Here is a 16,990-nt window from a genome sequence, read left to right on the forward strand (position 1 = left end):
TCTATAGATAGGCGTAGGCATAGAAGCCTGAGTAGGCCAATAGACCTAAATATTAAATATATTATTAATATAATTATATATATTAAATATATTAATATATATTATTTTTGTATTTTAAATAGGCTCGTATATAAGGTCTTCGATCTAGACTATTTTAAGAGCCTGAAATTTGTTAGTTAAAATTAATATATATATATATATATATATATATATATATATATATAAGGTTTAAATTTAATCTTTTTAAAAAAAATAAGTTACGTTAAATTAAACTTTAAATAGATTAAGTCATGAATCACTAATAGATTGCATGACTTATTTAATTTCACCTCATTAAACATATGTTCAAAAGACATTATTATATGTTAATCATTCATTTATGTCATATCATATTGCTAAAAATAAAAAATATTTTAATATATAAGTATATTAATTAATAAATTATTGCATGTTTTATAAAATTAAACATTTTACATTTTTATTTTTTATAGAAACGAAGTTTTGTCAATTCATTTGTTAAATTAAAAATCATTATAAGTAAATTAAGTATATAAAATTTTATATGTGATTTAAAATTTATTTGATATTTTATTTTATTACTCTATTAATGTTTATAAATTAGATTTAAATATATTTTTAAGTTTTTAAATAGGTAAATTTGAATTTGGTCCACAAATTTAAAATTGACTATTATAGTCCTATGCTTTGACCAAAAAAAAAACTTACTTTAGTTTTCCAACTTAAATATTGTTGATAAATCAATCAAACAAAATTCACCTAATTCTAAATTTATCTCACAAAATTTATTTATAAGTGTCATTGTTAATAAAAATACCACATTAAATTTAATTATTATTATACAATTAACTCAAATTATCACTATTTATGACGTTACTAGTGGTCTTGAATGACTAAAATAACTTTTTGTGAAATTACAAGAACTAAAATAAATTTATCTTAAATTTAAGAGATTATAAGTATATTTAAACTTGTATAATATTTAAAATATTAATAAATAGTTATTATTAAGTTACATATTTATATCAGAATGGTCTAAATAATTTAAAATTCAATATACACAATCATCAAATAATATCATATTATTTAATAACTAGATTAATTAAATTTAATTTCTTTTATAATTTGTTATTAGAAGTATAATTTTACACTATTTAATTAGGTAGGCACAAAAATTAGTTAAACTAAACTAGATCTCATGTGTTCACGAACTAAAATAAATCTATTACTAGATAAATTAATAAACTTATAAAATGTGCTTGACAAAACATTTAAGAAGGTTCCTTTAATTAGTATATAAGATATATTTATAAAAAAAACTTATTTGAAGTATGTTCTCATATATACTTCTTTTTAGATCAATCATGTTTTCATGAGACAAAATTAAAGTAACATAATGTGTTTCGTTCAATTCATAAGTAAAAAGAGAGAACAAAAAAATTAAAACTAGAGACATTTCCTCAAATATTTCCTTGAAGAATTACTTTGAAAGGAACACATTTCCTTTTTTTTTAGGAACCTATATATGATAAATTTTAGCTATTGTCATATAATACTTTTATCTTTACATGTATTTAATTAAGAATACTTATTTTTATATATCTTTTATACTCATTGACTTGGATGTAATACTGTGTGTTTGTTTTACTCTATTCTCGAATTTTAAACTTACATTGAACATAAATTTTCTCTTTTATAACTTTGTCATTGAAGGAAACTTGATGAGAACATAAATAGGCCCTTAGAAATTTTGCTTCACATTTGAGTTCGTTATTTGTGGAAAGCTTCTTGATGGAGTGAAACATCCACCACGTTAGTATGTACCAAAAATACCTCGAAACAGTTATAATGAATGATAATGTTGTGTAGGTGAAGTGAAGGAGTATCTTGATAAGCCAAAAAATGATATAGAAAAAAAGAGGTGGGTATTGTTCGAGTACAACTCATATATCCATATTAGGGAGAAAGAATCTCATGATTGAGAGGTTGGTTCTTCCGAGAACTAGGATTGAGGTCTCATCAATTCAATACTCACCACAACTCTTCTCTAACCAAATTTGTAATGTGTTGCCATGAAATTGAACATGTCATCAATGTTGAACGGTTTGTGTTATGTCCCTCTCTTCTTACGCGGTTTGTTTTGGGCCTAGTGCTCCAATGCCCACAGTTTTGTAATTCCACTCCCAAAAGATCAAACCAAAGCAAAACAAAAGATGGTCCCTAACACATGAGCCCACAAGATGTTCTGATCATTGCCATGTGCTGTAATCTCAACAGTGGTTTCAGTACCCCTTTTCTTTTTTCTTCTAATATTTTTTATAAAGATTTCTTTGAGATATTTCCGAGATCATGGTACCCTTTTTCTCTATCAATAAAAAAAGTTACCTCTCTCACCAATCACCATGCCAAAAACCAAGTTCATTGTCATGAGATATGTGGTACGGATACACGTGTTCATGTAGCATACACAATTTGTCACTTTTTACATTATTATTATTGTTATAAGATCACCTCCATTTGATTTTTTTTTATTTTTATGAGTGGATGTATAATAGAAATCTTTAATCACAACTTTTTATAATTGTTTTAAGAAATACGAACAACACACTCTCATAAAATTTTATTAAAAAATATAGAATTTGGTAGGTCTCACATCTTATTTATTAACTCTTTTCTTTAATTTTTTTAATTTTTAATGAATTTTAATCAATAAAAATGAATATATGAAAAAAATTTTATTAGAAAATATGTTGTTAATACTTCTCTTATTATTTTTTATATTTACTAGATTCCATTTTGATATTAAATAACTACAAAACTTATTCAATTAAACTCTCAACGATTTTTTACTTATTAAACATTAGTCAAGTATTATAGGCTGAATCTTTAATGAATCCAATTATATCACAATAATAATAAAAGAATGTTAATAAAAGTAAATTCGGTGAAATATTAGAATGTAATATTATGAGTGAATCTCGTTTAATAATTTTCTTTAAAATTGTTGGGTCAAAGGGAGAAGTTTTCTTTTTTTCTTTTTATTTTTTTAAGTTATAGAAAGTAAAAATAAGTAATATACAATGATGAAGTTCCCTTGGAATATTTAAAGGGTAAAAACAAGAGCCATTGAGTTGGAGATGTTCTATTGAATTAATTATGCAATAGGAAGGATTATTGAGAGAATTACAAAACAGTAATCAAGTTTTTAGTTGTATGCAATTATGCATGGAATATAAGCTTTATTATTCTTGCAATGCTATGCTGCAATTTGTGTTATGCTTTTGACCAATAACAGATCTCCATTGCTAACAACAACATATGTCATTCACTAGTGTCGAAGCAAAAGGGGTATATATATGCTGTCCTATCTAACAAGCATTCTGATTGACAAAAAAAAACAAAACCTTAAAGTAGCAAAATGAAAAAAAAAAAAAGAAGCATTTATAGTATATATTGTAACCCCCATTTTGTATTGACAAGTGCCCTCAAACTCCTCTAGCATATATATATTTATGAAGCTGCAATTCTCTCAAAATGTCCAAGCCTATTATCAGCCAATCTTGAACCATAAGTTGAATTCTTGTACTCAAACCAAGTAAACTCTTTGTACAAGCTTTCTTTTCCTTTCATGAGAGAAGGCAATGGTGCTATTTTCTCACTAAGAGGTGGACCTCCAAAGTAAATCATTGAGAGCCTCGACTTGATTCCATTTGCTAAAACTCTGTGCCTCACACTGCGGAATCTTCCATTGGTCATAACCTATTTTGATGCACCGACCAATTCAAAAATACACACACAATGAACACTTTAGAATACTAGTCACCAACGACATATTAAAATCATATGACAAACCCCTTTTTTTAATATAATATTATTCCATGTTGTACTACTGACATAACATGAGTGAAAGCACAACTTTTTGCTCCTCCTTTTGGGTTTCCTTTTTGAATTTTTTTTTGAAAGACCACCAAGTGGAAATGTAATCAAGTCAACCAAAATTTGAGCACACATTTTCAAAAAGGTACTCAAAAGGAGGAGTTTGTATATTTTTATTTTTCTTTTTGCTTATCCATAGAAACAGGAAAGTCACAAGGAAAATGGGAATTATTTCGTTTGGTGTGCACCAATAGCATGGTTTGTGTTGTACCTGAAGAGAGTCACCAACATTGATGAAGAAGGAACTGTGATCGGGTGGGATTGGAATCCAGCTTCCATCTCTGAGAGTAATCTGAAGGCCTGAAGTGTTGTTGGACCTAAGCAGAGAAATGATTTGAGGGTCTGTGTGTTCTCCAAACCCGATCAAGTTCTTACCTTTCATAGCAAGTTCAGGGCATGCAGGGTAGTGATTCACCCTGAAAACAGAGTCACTCTGTTTGTCCATCAAAAGCTTGCTAAACACATTCTTTGGCTGAATCTTCAACCCTTCTGCCATCAACTCTAGAATCTCACATGCCATTTTCCTCACAAAAGACATGTAATTTTTCACAATACACCTGAAAAACAGCAACACCAAGAAAAAAAAAATCATTTTTACAATCACTATGTTTAGATATTTTAGCTTGGATTTAGATAACCTTTCCTAAATAAATTTCTCCATAAATTAAAAATTTACTTATGCATGACTAAAAAAAATGATTTTGGAAAAATCAATATAAGAATTTTTATAAAGTAACTTACAGGAAAGATTTTTTTTTTTTCCCACTTAAAACTGCTTTGGAGAAGCTAGTCAAACATGCAAATACATGCATATAATTTTTATTTATTTATAATATGGTACCTGAATTTCTCAGGGTTTTTGCCAAAAACAGAGAAGTTGTGTTCTTGATTGGTGTTGAGAAGAAGGTACTCAATCCAACCAACATCACCATTGGGTCCAATTCTTTTGCTGCCATAGCCAAATGGATTAGGAGGCCCTGCTTTTTCCTTCTCAATGAGTGGCATAGAGAAGAACTTGAAGGCTTCAGTTTCCAATTGGGATATAGCATCCATGGGGACACCATGGTTGATGACTTTGAAGAATCCAAACTCCTCACAAGCCTTAACTATGAGGGTCTTGGCATCAGGTTTGGAGAGGTCCACTATGGGAATTGATGAGGAGGAGAATGTGGTTGACATGCAATTATTGATGTAGGAGTATTGTTCTGTTGTTGATGTTGCTTTGGACAACAACACCATTTTTCTTGGTGCTTGTTCTGTTTTGGGGTGAGTGAAGAATCAAAGGGAGAAGAAGGTGAGAGAGGTTTTGGGGAGTCAAAGAGGAAACTTGGAAACTTGATAAGGCTTTGAGCAAAGGATGCTTGCTTGTGAGTTGTGAGAAAAACGGTTGCCTTCTTCGCTATTTATACCCAAAAAAATTGGTGGGCCATTCAAAAAGAAAGAGACTGGAAAATCATTCAATGTCTAATTTTAAAATGAGAAACACGGTGTGATATTGGTAAATAATTAGGCTTTAGGTTTTAAGTTTCATCGTTTCCACGTATGAAGCTGACATATATTCCTTCTATGATCACAATTTATAGTTTTTATATACAAATATTAAAAATAACAGTAAATCTATCATTTTTTGTCAATTGTATTAATTATATATTCTTTAAAATTTCTTAATTTAATTAGAAAATTTTAGATAAAAGATAATAAATGTTTGAAATTTATGATACAAATTCCTCTCTAATATCTCTTTTTCAAACATTAATTAATTAGATATGAAATAATTAAATAAAAAAAAAGACAATTAATTTTGAAAAAAAACTTAAATTATTAACAAATTTAATATTTTAAACTAAATTAGTTGGTTTTTTTAAAAGGTATAATTTAGTTGAAAGTGTCTTACATAATATTTTATATAAGAAGTATTAATAAAAAAGAGTGATGAATATTATATTAAAAAGTTAATTTAACACATATTTTAGACTAATTTCTTTAATAGAATGATGAGAAAAATATTATTTATTTGAAAACATTTAGTAAATATGAAAATTGGCAATAGGAGGAGTAATGAGTTTGAGTTGGGATAATAGGTGTGGTGTCCGTGCAAGACCTTCTTCTACGATCATCGCGAAATGTCAGTCTCGTCACTTTCCACTCTGCTCATTATGGCTTCTAGTATTGAAATTTTATGGAGCCCTTCCAGGTTTCAGATTCTTCTGCCATTATAACTTTATTATTTCTATAACCTTCCATTCCCTCTTTTTTTTTTTTTTTTTTTCCCTTTTATATTTCAATACCAATCATCCACTTACCTCTTTCATTAATTAATCACTTTTAATTCAATCATCCTCAACTACATATATTATATTCAAATCATTATCAATTTCTCTCTTTTTCTTAATTTCTTGTAATATTATATCTTCAGTGATGTTAAAGTCTAAATATGAAGTAAAATCTTACATTGATATATTGAGTAGTATATAAGTAAGAAAGATAAATATATATATAATATTATTTTAAGGTTTTAGGTTATGTTGTGATGTTAAATTTACTCGTATGAATTATTCACTGGCCATTAAATTGATGTTCCTCAGTGTGAAACTTCTAAACATTATTAAATGAACAGAGTTCCAATAAAAAAGTTAAATAAATTAAATATTTTGTAACATAATTGTGAATAATAAATACTTAAATATTAAATAAAATTAATTTTTATCTTTATTATTTTTGAAACGTTTTTAAATATGTTCAATAAAATTAGCTTAAAATCTGGTAAGGAACGGTTGCTTGAGGAAGCAACTCTCTCTCTTCATCAAACAACTTATGTTATCACGTCAGAGTCCTCCAATAATAAAAAACTGGAACTTGAATTGCTTCATGAAACAAGCAACTTCCATTAGAATTGATTAAAATATAGTAGATGATTATTAAAAACTTAAAAGGTATAACTTGATGCGAAAGTAATGACTATTTTTCATGGATCTTTTTCAGCCAAAAATTGACACCTACCTTTAACATTTTAGTATATGAAAAAAGGAATTATTATTCTAAAATTTTAATGTGTGTCCCTCTCAATCTCAACCTCAACCTTCTTAATTCATGGCTGGTGAGTGCCCCCACCCATGGATTTAACCCAATCTACGTTGCTGACTGTCTTTTTCAATTATGACCAAAATTTCCCTATTTTCCAGAATTTATACAATTCTCAATAATATCTATTCCTACACGAAACAAATGAAAAAGAAAAAAGGAATCCACTTATTGTAATTAATGCCAATTACGTTCAAGTATGATCTTTGCTTAAAAAAACTAAATAATCTAGGAACATACAAAGTAAACATTCATACCCACCAAGTAGTATATTATATAATGATAAATTAAAATTACTCTTCAATATATATATATATATATATATATATATATATATAAATCTAATTTTTTTAGCAATATTAGAAAATGCTTAATAGAAAAAACCAGAAAAATAATAATTTTCAATTAATTAATCGCGTAAATTGTTTTACATGGAAACTAAACCATTACAGAAAAGGTAACATTTGAAAAAAATGTATATAATTAATTAATAAAAATGGTCCCTAGCTATGGGAAAATACGGAAGAAAGACAGACGGAGAATATAGAATGTCTTGTAGATCTTGGAAAAACAAGTCAAGGCTGAATTGGAATGCATCAGAAAATAATAATAATAATAATAATAATAATAATAATAATAATTATTATTATTATTATTATTATTATTATTATTATTAATAAATTGAAATATGGTCCCCCAATGGGTCACTCATCCCAGGCAGGACCCCCAACAAAGAAGGATCTTTCATATAATTACTTCCTCTTCGTACCGATTCCATCAACAAGTGGTTAATATGAATAATATTAAGAAGAATTTTTTATTAGAAAATATTTTTTATTTTTTAATCAAAAATTTTAAAATATTTTTAACTTATATCTAAATATATTCTAAAGTTGATCATTTAAATAAGATTTTAAATCTAAGTTTTATGAATAATAAAAACATGATTAATTTTTTTTACTGAAAATAGTCAATTAAATCTCTCAATAAATATTAATCGTACTAATAATATAATTATATATTAAAGAAGAAACTTGGTGCATGCTACTCTCTTCTTTTCCTATTCAATCACGCCTCAATCCTTTTCCATTTTCCCTTTCTTAGATCTCTAAATTCAACGCAATAATGCTTATTTATTAGAACAATAATTCTTATTTTATTGCAAAATTGTTACGAACCCATAAGTTTTATTTTGTTTAGAATGACGTGATAGATAAATTAGCGACTTAGAATTATTGTTTCTTTTTATTCTCTATCTCCAAATTCATCACTGTCATGTTAAGATTTTGGTTATCTTCTTATAGTAAACCTTCTTCAATATTTTATTATTCTTTCTCTACATCATCAAACTCATCTCATTTTTTTTTTTTAAGAAAATTCATTTTTTTAACAAAGAGTTCGCGAGTTTCATGTAATAACTTTTTTGTTGGTTATTTTTTTCAAGTCTCTTAAATATGATACAAATTTTATTTTCATTTTTTAAATTTAAAATTATCGTTTATTCTTATAATTAAAAAAAAAATCTTATTTTTAGGTTTCTCTACTCAAATGTCGTCATAGTTTGAAATTCATTTTAATAATAAATATCTATTTTCAATATCAATCTTTATCATATTTATTATCAAAATAAAACTCTAATTTTAAAAAATGCATCTATAAAAATATATTCTTAATGTCTAAAAAAATTATCCTTCCCTATACAATATATATACATCAAACTATAAAATATAAAATCTAACAAAGTAGATATTGATAACTATGGTTAAATCTATTAAGTGGGAGTAAATAACAAACACTCAAATATCAAAGTACTATAAAAGAAGGTATTTCCTTAACTTTATAGATACTTTGTAGTGGATAATTCTCTCTTCTATGAACCGATGAAAAACTAGAGTAGGAGGCAGAAAGATTTAGAAAATATATTAGGGGACACATGCATAAGAGGGTGACAGGTAGGTAGAATGGGTGTAAAAGAACCAAATGAGAAAAATATGGAATAAATTGAACAATATTCTAGCACATTGTATTGGGAAACCCAAGTGTGGATTTCGATAAGGAGGAATATATAGTTTCTTGGGTGAATGTACAAAGGAATATAACAATATATAATAATAGCATAAAAAAATTATACCAATGTCCTACCTTTTTACTACAATAGTAATGTCTCCACGCATGTTATTATATGGTTGTGACTCAAGTTGATGATGCAAAATCATACACCTGAACTGATTCAAACATGAATAGATGCATGCATGCTACTTGATCATCATGCTAATTAAATCTTGCCATTGCTCTTTTTGTTAAGTCATCACCTAAAGATGCCATTACCACTGATTTATTTATTTAGGGCAAAGAAAGTAAAAAGGCATTTAACATTCAAGAAAATAAGAGGAAAGCATGATGAACACATTGTGAAAGGAATCTCATTGATGTGACTATACATCCCCTTAATAATATGATAAAGTTGTCATGTATATTTTCGTGGAAGGAAATCTATGTAAATAATGCTTTGGTAGGTGATGACTGGATTGCTATTTCAGCAGGATTGTGATGGCCATATTCTATTTAAAAGAAATGTTGGTAATTCAAAATGGAAAAAAGCTAATGCAGGAAATCTCTATCTCTTATTTCATATAATGGGTGCGTTTGTTTAATTTTTTTTTTAAATATACCTTTTTAATAAAATAACTATTTTTTATGTGTTTATCTAAACAGTTTAAAGTAAACAATTTTTTCTGCCTTTTTTAAAAACTAAATTTTATCTACTTTAAAAAAAGTATTTTTTTTATAGTAGTTTTTTTTCTGAGTTTGAATAAACAGTTATTTGTGAATATTTTTTTTAAAATCCATAGTAAATCCCTTAATTATGAATCATAAACTAATTCTCTGAATAACTGAAATTTATTTAAGTACCTAATATATTTCAACAAATATATTATTTATAAATATAATATATATATATATATATATATATATATATATATATATATATATATATATATATATATATATATATATATATATATATATATATATATATATATATATATATATACAATTACTTAAAGAACATGATCATTTACCAATATCATGATGTCAAAACAGAAATATGGATTCACTTTAGGCCACAATATATATATAGATGAAGAGGACACCATGTCACTTAAACAACTCAAACCATAAATATGTTGAGTACAATAAGAATTCAACTCATGGTTCAAGATTGGCTGATAATAGGCTTGGACATTTTGAGAGAATTCCAGCTTCATAAATATATGCTAGAGGAGTTTGAGGGCACTTGTCAATACAAAATGAGGGGGTTACCATAATGTATACTATAAATGCTTTTCCCCCCTTTTGTTTTCTTTTCATTTTCTTATTTTATTGTTTTTTTTTTTCAATCAAAATGTTTGGTATATAGGACAACATATACCCTTTTGAAAAATAGGTAATAGCTACTATTAGCACATAGTCTAGCGCAACCAACAGGAAAATAAGACCAATCCAAAAAGTCAAGTCTTTTAGACCTAACCAATGTAACAATTTAAGACCACGATCTAAATTTAACTAAGTGCAAGAGAAATTTATTAAATAAAAAAAATTCTGAAAAATGAGATTATTAATTGCGTTGCAATCAATACTCCACAAAGTTACATGTCACAATATGTCATTCAACACTATAAAGGACATATGTTGTTGTTTGTTAATCGTCAAAAGCATAAAATGAATGGTCAAATTCATAACATAAATTGCAACCACTAGTATAAAATGAGTTTTTAACGTCGGATATTTTAAGGCTTTTACGTCAAAAAAGGCTCTGACGTTAATGCCGGAGACGTAAATTTACGTCGTCTGTCACAGACGATGTAAATTTACGTCAGACATGTCCTGTGACCAACGTAAAAAAAGGGTTTCAAATGTTAAAAAATAGACGCAAGAATTTACGTCGGACTACACCATGTCCGACGTAAATTTACGTCGGCCAGTGCTAGGTCCGACGTAAATTTACGTCGGCTATGGTTTAGTCCGACGTAAATTCTGGCTTTTTTTTTTAAATTTTTGTTATTTTTTGATATACCCAAAACCTGCATATAGTCCAAAATACAAAACCTAAAGCAGACAGTTCAGAATACAAATTCAAATTTATTTCAAAATTGAATGACAAAAAGAAAATAATATATAAATCTTAAAAAGCATAAATTATGACAATGTAAATCCTATTATCCTAAAAAAGCTATAAAACATATGTTTGTTAATGCTATCAAACTAGAAACATAATATCTAACTAACTAAACTTAGAAATCTAACTATTATATACTTTGAAGAAAAAAAGTTGCCCATTATTTTCTTATCTTGATGATCTCATCTTCGGGCAATGGAGATGGATCTTGAAAGACCTGAAACATTAATTTAAGTGTCATTAATATGCAATGTTAATTATCGTAAAGGTAAATATACTTAAATAAGTTTTGATATGAATTACCTGCGCCCAAGAATTAGTAATACCCGCAAAAACTATGGCTCTCATCCAATACATGATGTAATAGCCACATTCAAACGAGTCTTGTTGCTTATTACACTAAAATGAGAAACAAATAACTATTATTTTGGAAGTCAATAAATTTAAATATTATTGCCTGTATTAATTAATTTGCTAACCTTAGGGTATATGAAGTGCAATGTCTTTAATCTTCCTCTTCCACTTAAAATATTAGCTCCAGACACAATTCTAATTAATTGAAATAAAAACAGATGTTAGCCAATATATATAATTACAGTTTTAAAACATAATGAAACATTTTAGTTACCCTTGTAATTGGCATTTAATTTCGTGGCTTGGTTTTCGATGTAGTGAACAAAACCACACCACGGTGTATTTCTTAGGAATGATTACCATTAACTACTAATGGAACCTATATTGTATGACAAACAAATTAGTTATAAAATTACCATGATTAAAAAACCAATTAAAAAACTAACTCGTCAATGTATGGAGCCATGTATATATCTCTTCCTGATTCACTCATCCATGTTTGCATATATTGTTGGATCTAGACCTGAGTGTTTTCTGATTTTTGGATGGATTGAGGCTCAATAAATCCATATACTTGTGCTTGTGCTTGCTCCACACTCAATTTGTCCATGTACTTAACACAAATAATTATTATAAGTTAAATGTAATTATTGTAAATTTAGACTCACAAAAGAAAATATGACTTACATGGCTCACAACTGTATGATAGATATATTTAACATGGAGTTTCCCCCAACAATCTCTAATGCATCGGGCAGGGATATGTATAGTGGAACATCAGAGCTATCAACTCCAAAAACTCTAATGTCCCACTACAATTGAATTGGTTTCTTCTTTAATCGTGGTAATATGGTTAGAAGCCTAGATATGGGATCATCCTTAGCTTCTGCGATATTAGCATGATCAACATGAGGTTCTCTCATGACCTCCTTACCACGATTGATAAAATCCTAAAGAAATAATCAAAATTAGTTAAACAATAATAGAATTACCTTTGCCCATGTTGAAAGCGGCATCACCAAAACGTTTTGGCCAAGCTAAGAATGTGCCGGTTGCCTGCCCCACTAGTTGAACCTCTGTATTGGGCAAAGGCACTGGAGCAGCAACATCTTGAACTTGGTCAACCACAACCTGTGTCCAGTCTGGCTGTAGAGGGACACCATGGATGGTTGAACCACCCTCAAATACTCGGCCAATAGCCACTAACCGTGGGGGGTCATCCTCAACATATAACTCACACTGGTTTGGTACATCAGTGTGAGTCTATTTCCCTGAGGGATCTGGAGCAGCACAACTCCCTTTAGTGCTGACTCGAACACCATCATGAGCAACTGTAGTCTGTTGCTGAGAACGAGCCAAAAGTTCAAACTTCTGTTCAAACTCTTCTCGAATGTTCTTCAATTTCTCTTCAAACTGCATCTTCATTCTCTGCATAGCCTCTTGACTACAAGAGTCAACAGTACTGTTCCTCGATGATCGTGCACCAAAGAAATCTCGGTGACTCCAAGAACCAACAATACCACGTACACGGCCTGCGTGCTCTGGCCATCCTATGACCGTTGTGAGGATATCATCCCGACCATGGGAAACAAATGAGTCTTGGGTGGTCTGCTCAACTAAACCCTCCTTCCTGCAACATATTAACAATAAGTATACCCTAAACTACACTTATGAATTAAATGAGTTGAAATGAAGAGTCTTAGTTTGTATATTTTTACTTACTATTTTATCAGCAACGACCCTTGCAGACTCAGAAGTCATTTGCCCATCTGATTTTCTTCGGGCTGCTATCCATATCTCATGGCGGGGAGGTGACTCCACACGGTCAGCAGACTCAACCCTACTGCCCCTGCCCTAGCCTTCATCATTTTCTTTTTTTTTTAATTCATATCTCCCTCTTGACAATAGATAGGGTGCATCATTCTTGCTCTGTCGTTTTTGGGCAACTATTCTTTTGGCCTACAATAATACAAAAAAGAAAATGAGATTAATTAAAATATACCTTAAGTATTTGTGTCAATGTAAGAGTTATCAATAACTAACCTGCCAAGAAGGGTCCAATCGAGTGGCACGAAATTGCCTCCACTCCTCATCAGTGATCTGATACTTTAGACAGAGAGTCTCATTTTGTCGCTCTCCAAATACATACTCCCGTTTCAAGAAAGTCTTGAAGTCTCTCCACCTGGTGGCAAGGGCAGATAACATCTTCCTCCTCATGACTTCAGTGTTGGGAATGTCAAAATTTTGCTATGAAAATAACAAATAATAAATAACGTATTTAAGTTATATAATATTGAAGGGATGTGAAAGTATATACCTGAATATCTTGCCATATGAGGTTCTTGTCAGCCTCCTGAACGTCATCCCATGATGGAATGATAATAAAAACATGACGTCGAGCTAGGACTCCCAAATAGCTCTTAAACTTGGCAGCATTTGGGCCTGACGCCTTGCCAGAACGAGGATCCACCTCAACCGGTGTCCTCTCCTTGGCAATGCGTCCAGCTGTCAACCCATACAATCAGGTGACAGATCTACCTTCCCTCCTTCCACTGCCAGACCCTGAATCCTCCATAATCCTGAAAAAATTAAACTCTCATTATTAAAACAACAAATTAACTGAATAGACAAATAAAGTAAAAAAGATAATAACAATATAGCAACAAAACAACTAATAAAAAAATAAATAATACACAAACAGAAACCTATTAGGTTGGAATGTTTTCCCATATTCCTTCATCATGATCACTTTGAATAGCATGTATTTCGTCCACTTCATTGTCCGCAATAGGACCAAATGATCTGCTTGAGAAAGACGGTGTCTCATGCATATCTAGAGACTCATCTTCGTGAGTTCCATGTGTAACGCCTAGTCGTATTAATATTAATCTCAATAATATACGTGTATATATATATATAATATTTATAGATAGAAAACACATGTATAGTAATAATATTATACATAATAACAAACTAATAATATTTAACACTACCTGCGTAGTTACTTACCTTTACATATATATTACATTTTATTAAAAAAATATTTACAATACGTGTCTATTTACATACCATAGTTTCTTTTCCTACCTCTATTATAATATTTGCATGGGTGGTTGAAACAAATTTACAATTGGATTCACATGGTTAGTAGGCGGTAAAAAGAAAGTGACTATTATTGGACCGTCGATCACTGTAGGAACTTCTTGGTTTGGAGAGAAGGTAAAAGTCGACACCACCACTCCATTAAATGTGACTGCGTTTGCTACCGTATCTACACTCCATGTAGTTCCAGAAAAGGCTGCAAATATCATTAAGGGAAAAGGTCCTGGAATGTGGGGCGCATCCATATATATATATATATATATATATATATATTTGTTTCTTTTTTATATATAAATTAATACAAATTTTAAACAAGAAATATAAGGAGTGAGAACAATTTTCAAAGAAAGATTTATAATCACAGAGTATGCGTAACAATAGTTAATATTAGAAAATATGTATAAAAATTTGAATTACACTTGCAGTGACTAGTCAGGATAAATGAGCATTACAATATCAACCAACAAAAGAATTTTTAGTCTTAACTCCTTACTCATTTAAATCTCCAAGGTCAAACCTCCAGCTACAAATAATTCAAATTTTATCTTCTATGGCCATAGAATAATATTTATCTTTAAAACAAGTCAAAAATATTTTAACAAAATTATATTATAGTCAATCATGAAAACAATCACACTAAATAAATTGAAGTATTTATCATTATTTAAGTTTTAAATAAATAACATATACGTAAATGAAATATATTAAGAGCATCAATCAAGTAAATGGCAATGATAATCATTATAAAATAATTAAACAATATAAAATATGAACATATTAATAATTATTATGGATAAAAATAATCATAGGTTAAGCAAATAAATGAGGTTAGGGACACCTCACTAAATAATTACACATAGAAAATAACATAAATAAATAAACATAATAGTATATAAAATTTTAAAGAGATAAGGTTCTCCTCTCCCTTACCTTAGTAGAGATATGAAATTGTTCTAGAGATAACCTAAAACAATGTACCACAACTTTCTTTCTCACGTACTATTTCTTTCTCTCTTTTTACGTTCTCTTCCGTTTTCTGTTCATTCTCTCGTGCTTCGAATGTTCAAATGGTTACTACCTATTTATAAGCATGAAATGCCTCTTGCTGAGGTCATGCGTTGCGAAATCCCGTTTACTTACTCATTAATTTTATCTACATTTTTTACTGCTACGTTATCTATTGACTCATTGATTCTACATTATCTACTGCTACTGCTACGTTATCTACGTTATCTACTGCAGCACCTGCACCTATTATACACACATGCTTAATATCACTCCACACACGTCACTACACACAACGCACCTCTACACATACGTCACTACACACCACACACGTCACACACCACACATTAACTACACACATTTTAATTTAATTATACAAATTTATTTAATTACTTATTAAAATATAGATGTTATTATATACGTTATAATAGATAGTTTTATATATAATTAAAATAATATAAATATTTATAATATTATTGGATATCATATATATATATATATGTATTTAAATATGATTACTTACATTAAATTTATATATATTTATTTATATATGATGATTAAAATATTATTCTAAAAATGTGAATTATAACTATTTCTAAAAAAAAATAATACAACTAATTTTTTTTTTTTTTAAATAAGGTAACTAAAATTTAAAAGAAATATTATTTTAAGAATATATATATATATATAATATAAAATTGAGAATGTTGTATCACAAATTTAGGATATTACACCATGCATGGTTCTTTCTTCGAGGACCACTTACCATTTCTCATTACATGGACTCTTGACATAAAAAATTTGTCTTGCTTGATATGCCATAATAAAAGGTTCATCCTTATAACCGACCTTGTTCAAATCAACTAAAGTAAATCCTAAATCATTTGCCCGCACACCCGTATTGCCATCAACCCGTTTACACTTGAACACAGACACTCTAAACGTAACATAATCAATTTCCCATATGTCTTGTATGACTCCAAAATAACTCATGGATGCTGTAATGAGATTTTTATCTTTAGAACTAGCAAAGTGCACAGCCTCAGCCTGAATTGTAACCCCATTGTTTTGTACTCTACTTTTGTCATCTTCTATCTTTGTATAGAAACAATATTTGTTAATGTCATACCCACCAAATGTAATGACATCGTTGTTAGGCCCACGAGCGAGTCTCAAAAGTGTATCAGAAGCATTAACCTCACCGTAAGCCTTTTTCTTAAACCAAGCTAAGAAACTCTTGTTATGTTCATTCAATACCCATTTCTCATTCATTCGGGGGTGTGCTATCTTGATTTCATCTATGTGTTCAGATAT

At 29.1% G+C, this 16,990-nt stretch overlaps 1 protein-coding gene across 1 annotated transcript; it reads right to left on the reverse strand.

Moving 5' to 3' along the window:
- Positions 1-3,316: 3,316 nt before the first annotated feature.
- Positions 3,317-5,339, reverse strand: LOC109789608 (gibberellin 2-beta-dioxygenase 1). The gene is made up of 3 exons (XM_020348606.3): positions 4,796-5,339; positions 4,166-4,511; positions 3,317-3,777 (listed from the first exon to the last, which is right to left on the reverse strand). Exons 1-3 carry the CDS (start codon positions 5,191-5,193, stop codon positions 3,529-3,531), a joined length of 993 nt encoding a protein of 330 aa, XP_020204195.1. The 5' UTR covers positions 5,194-5,339; the 3' UTR covers positions 3,317-3,528.
- Positions 5,340-16,990: the final 11,651 nt, after the last annotated feature.

Source organism: Cajanus cajan, chromosome 10 (assembly GCF_000230855.2).
Source record: "Cajanus cajan strain Asha chromosome 10, NIPB_CcT2T_4, whole genome shotgun sequence".
In the NCBI taxonomy this organism is placed as follows: Eukaryota; Viridiplantae; Streptophyta; class Magnoliopsida; order Fabales; family Fabaceae; genus Cajanus; species Cajanus cajan.

Bases quoted from the DNA above. Each gene is read 5' to 3' on its own strand.
- LOC109789608 (XM_020348606.3), bottom strand. From the start codon at position 5,193: ATGGTGTTGTTGTCCAAAGCAACATCAACAACAGAACAATACTCCTAC. The intron at 4,512-4,795 runs GTACCATATTAT...GCTGTTTTTCAG, and splicing joins AAAAACCCTGAGAAATTCAG to GTGTATTGTGAAAAATTACA. The intron at 3,778-4,165 runs GTACAACACAAA...GCATCAAAATAG, and splicing joins ATGTTGGTGACTCTCTTCAG to GTTATGACCAATGGAAGATT.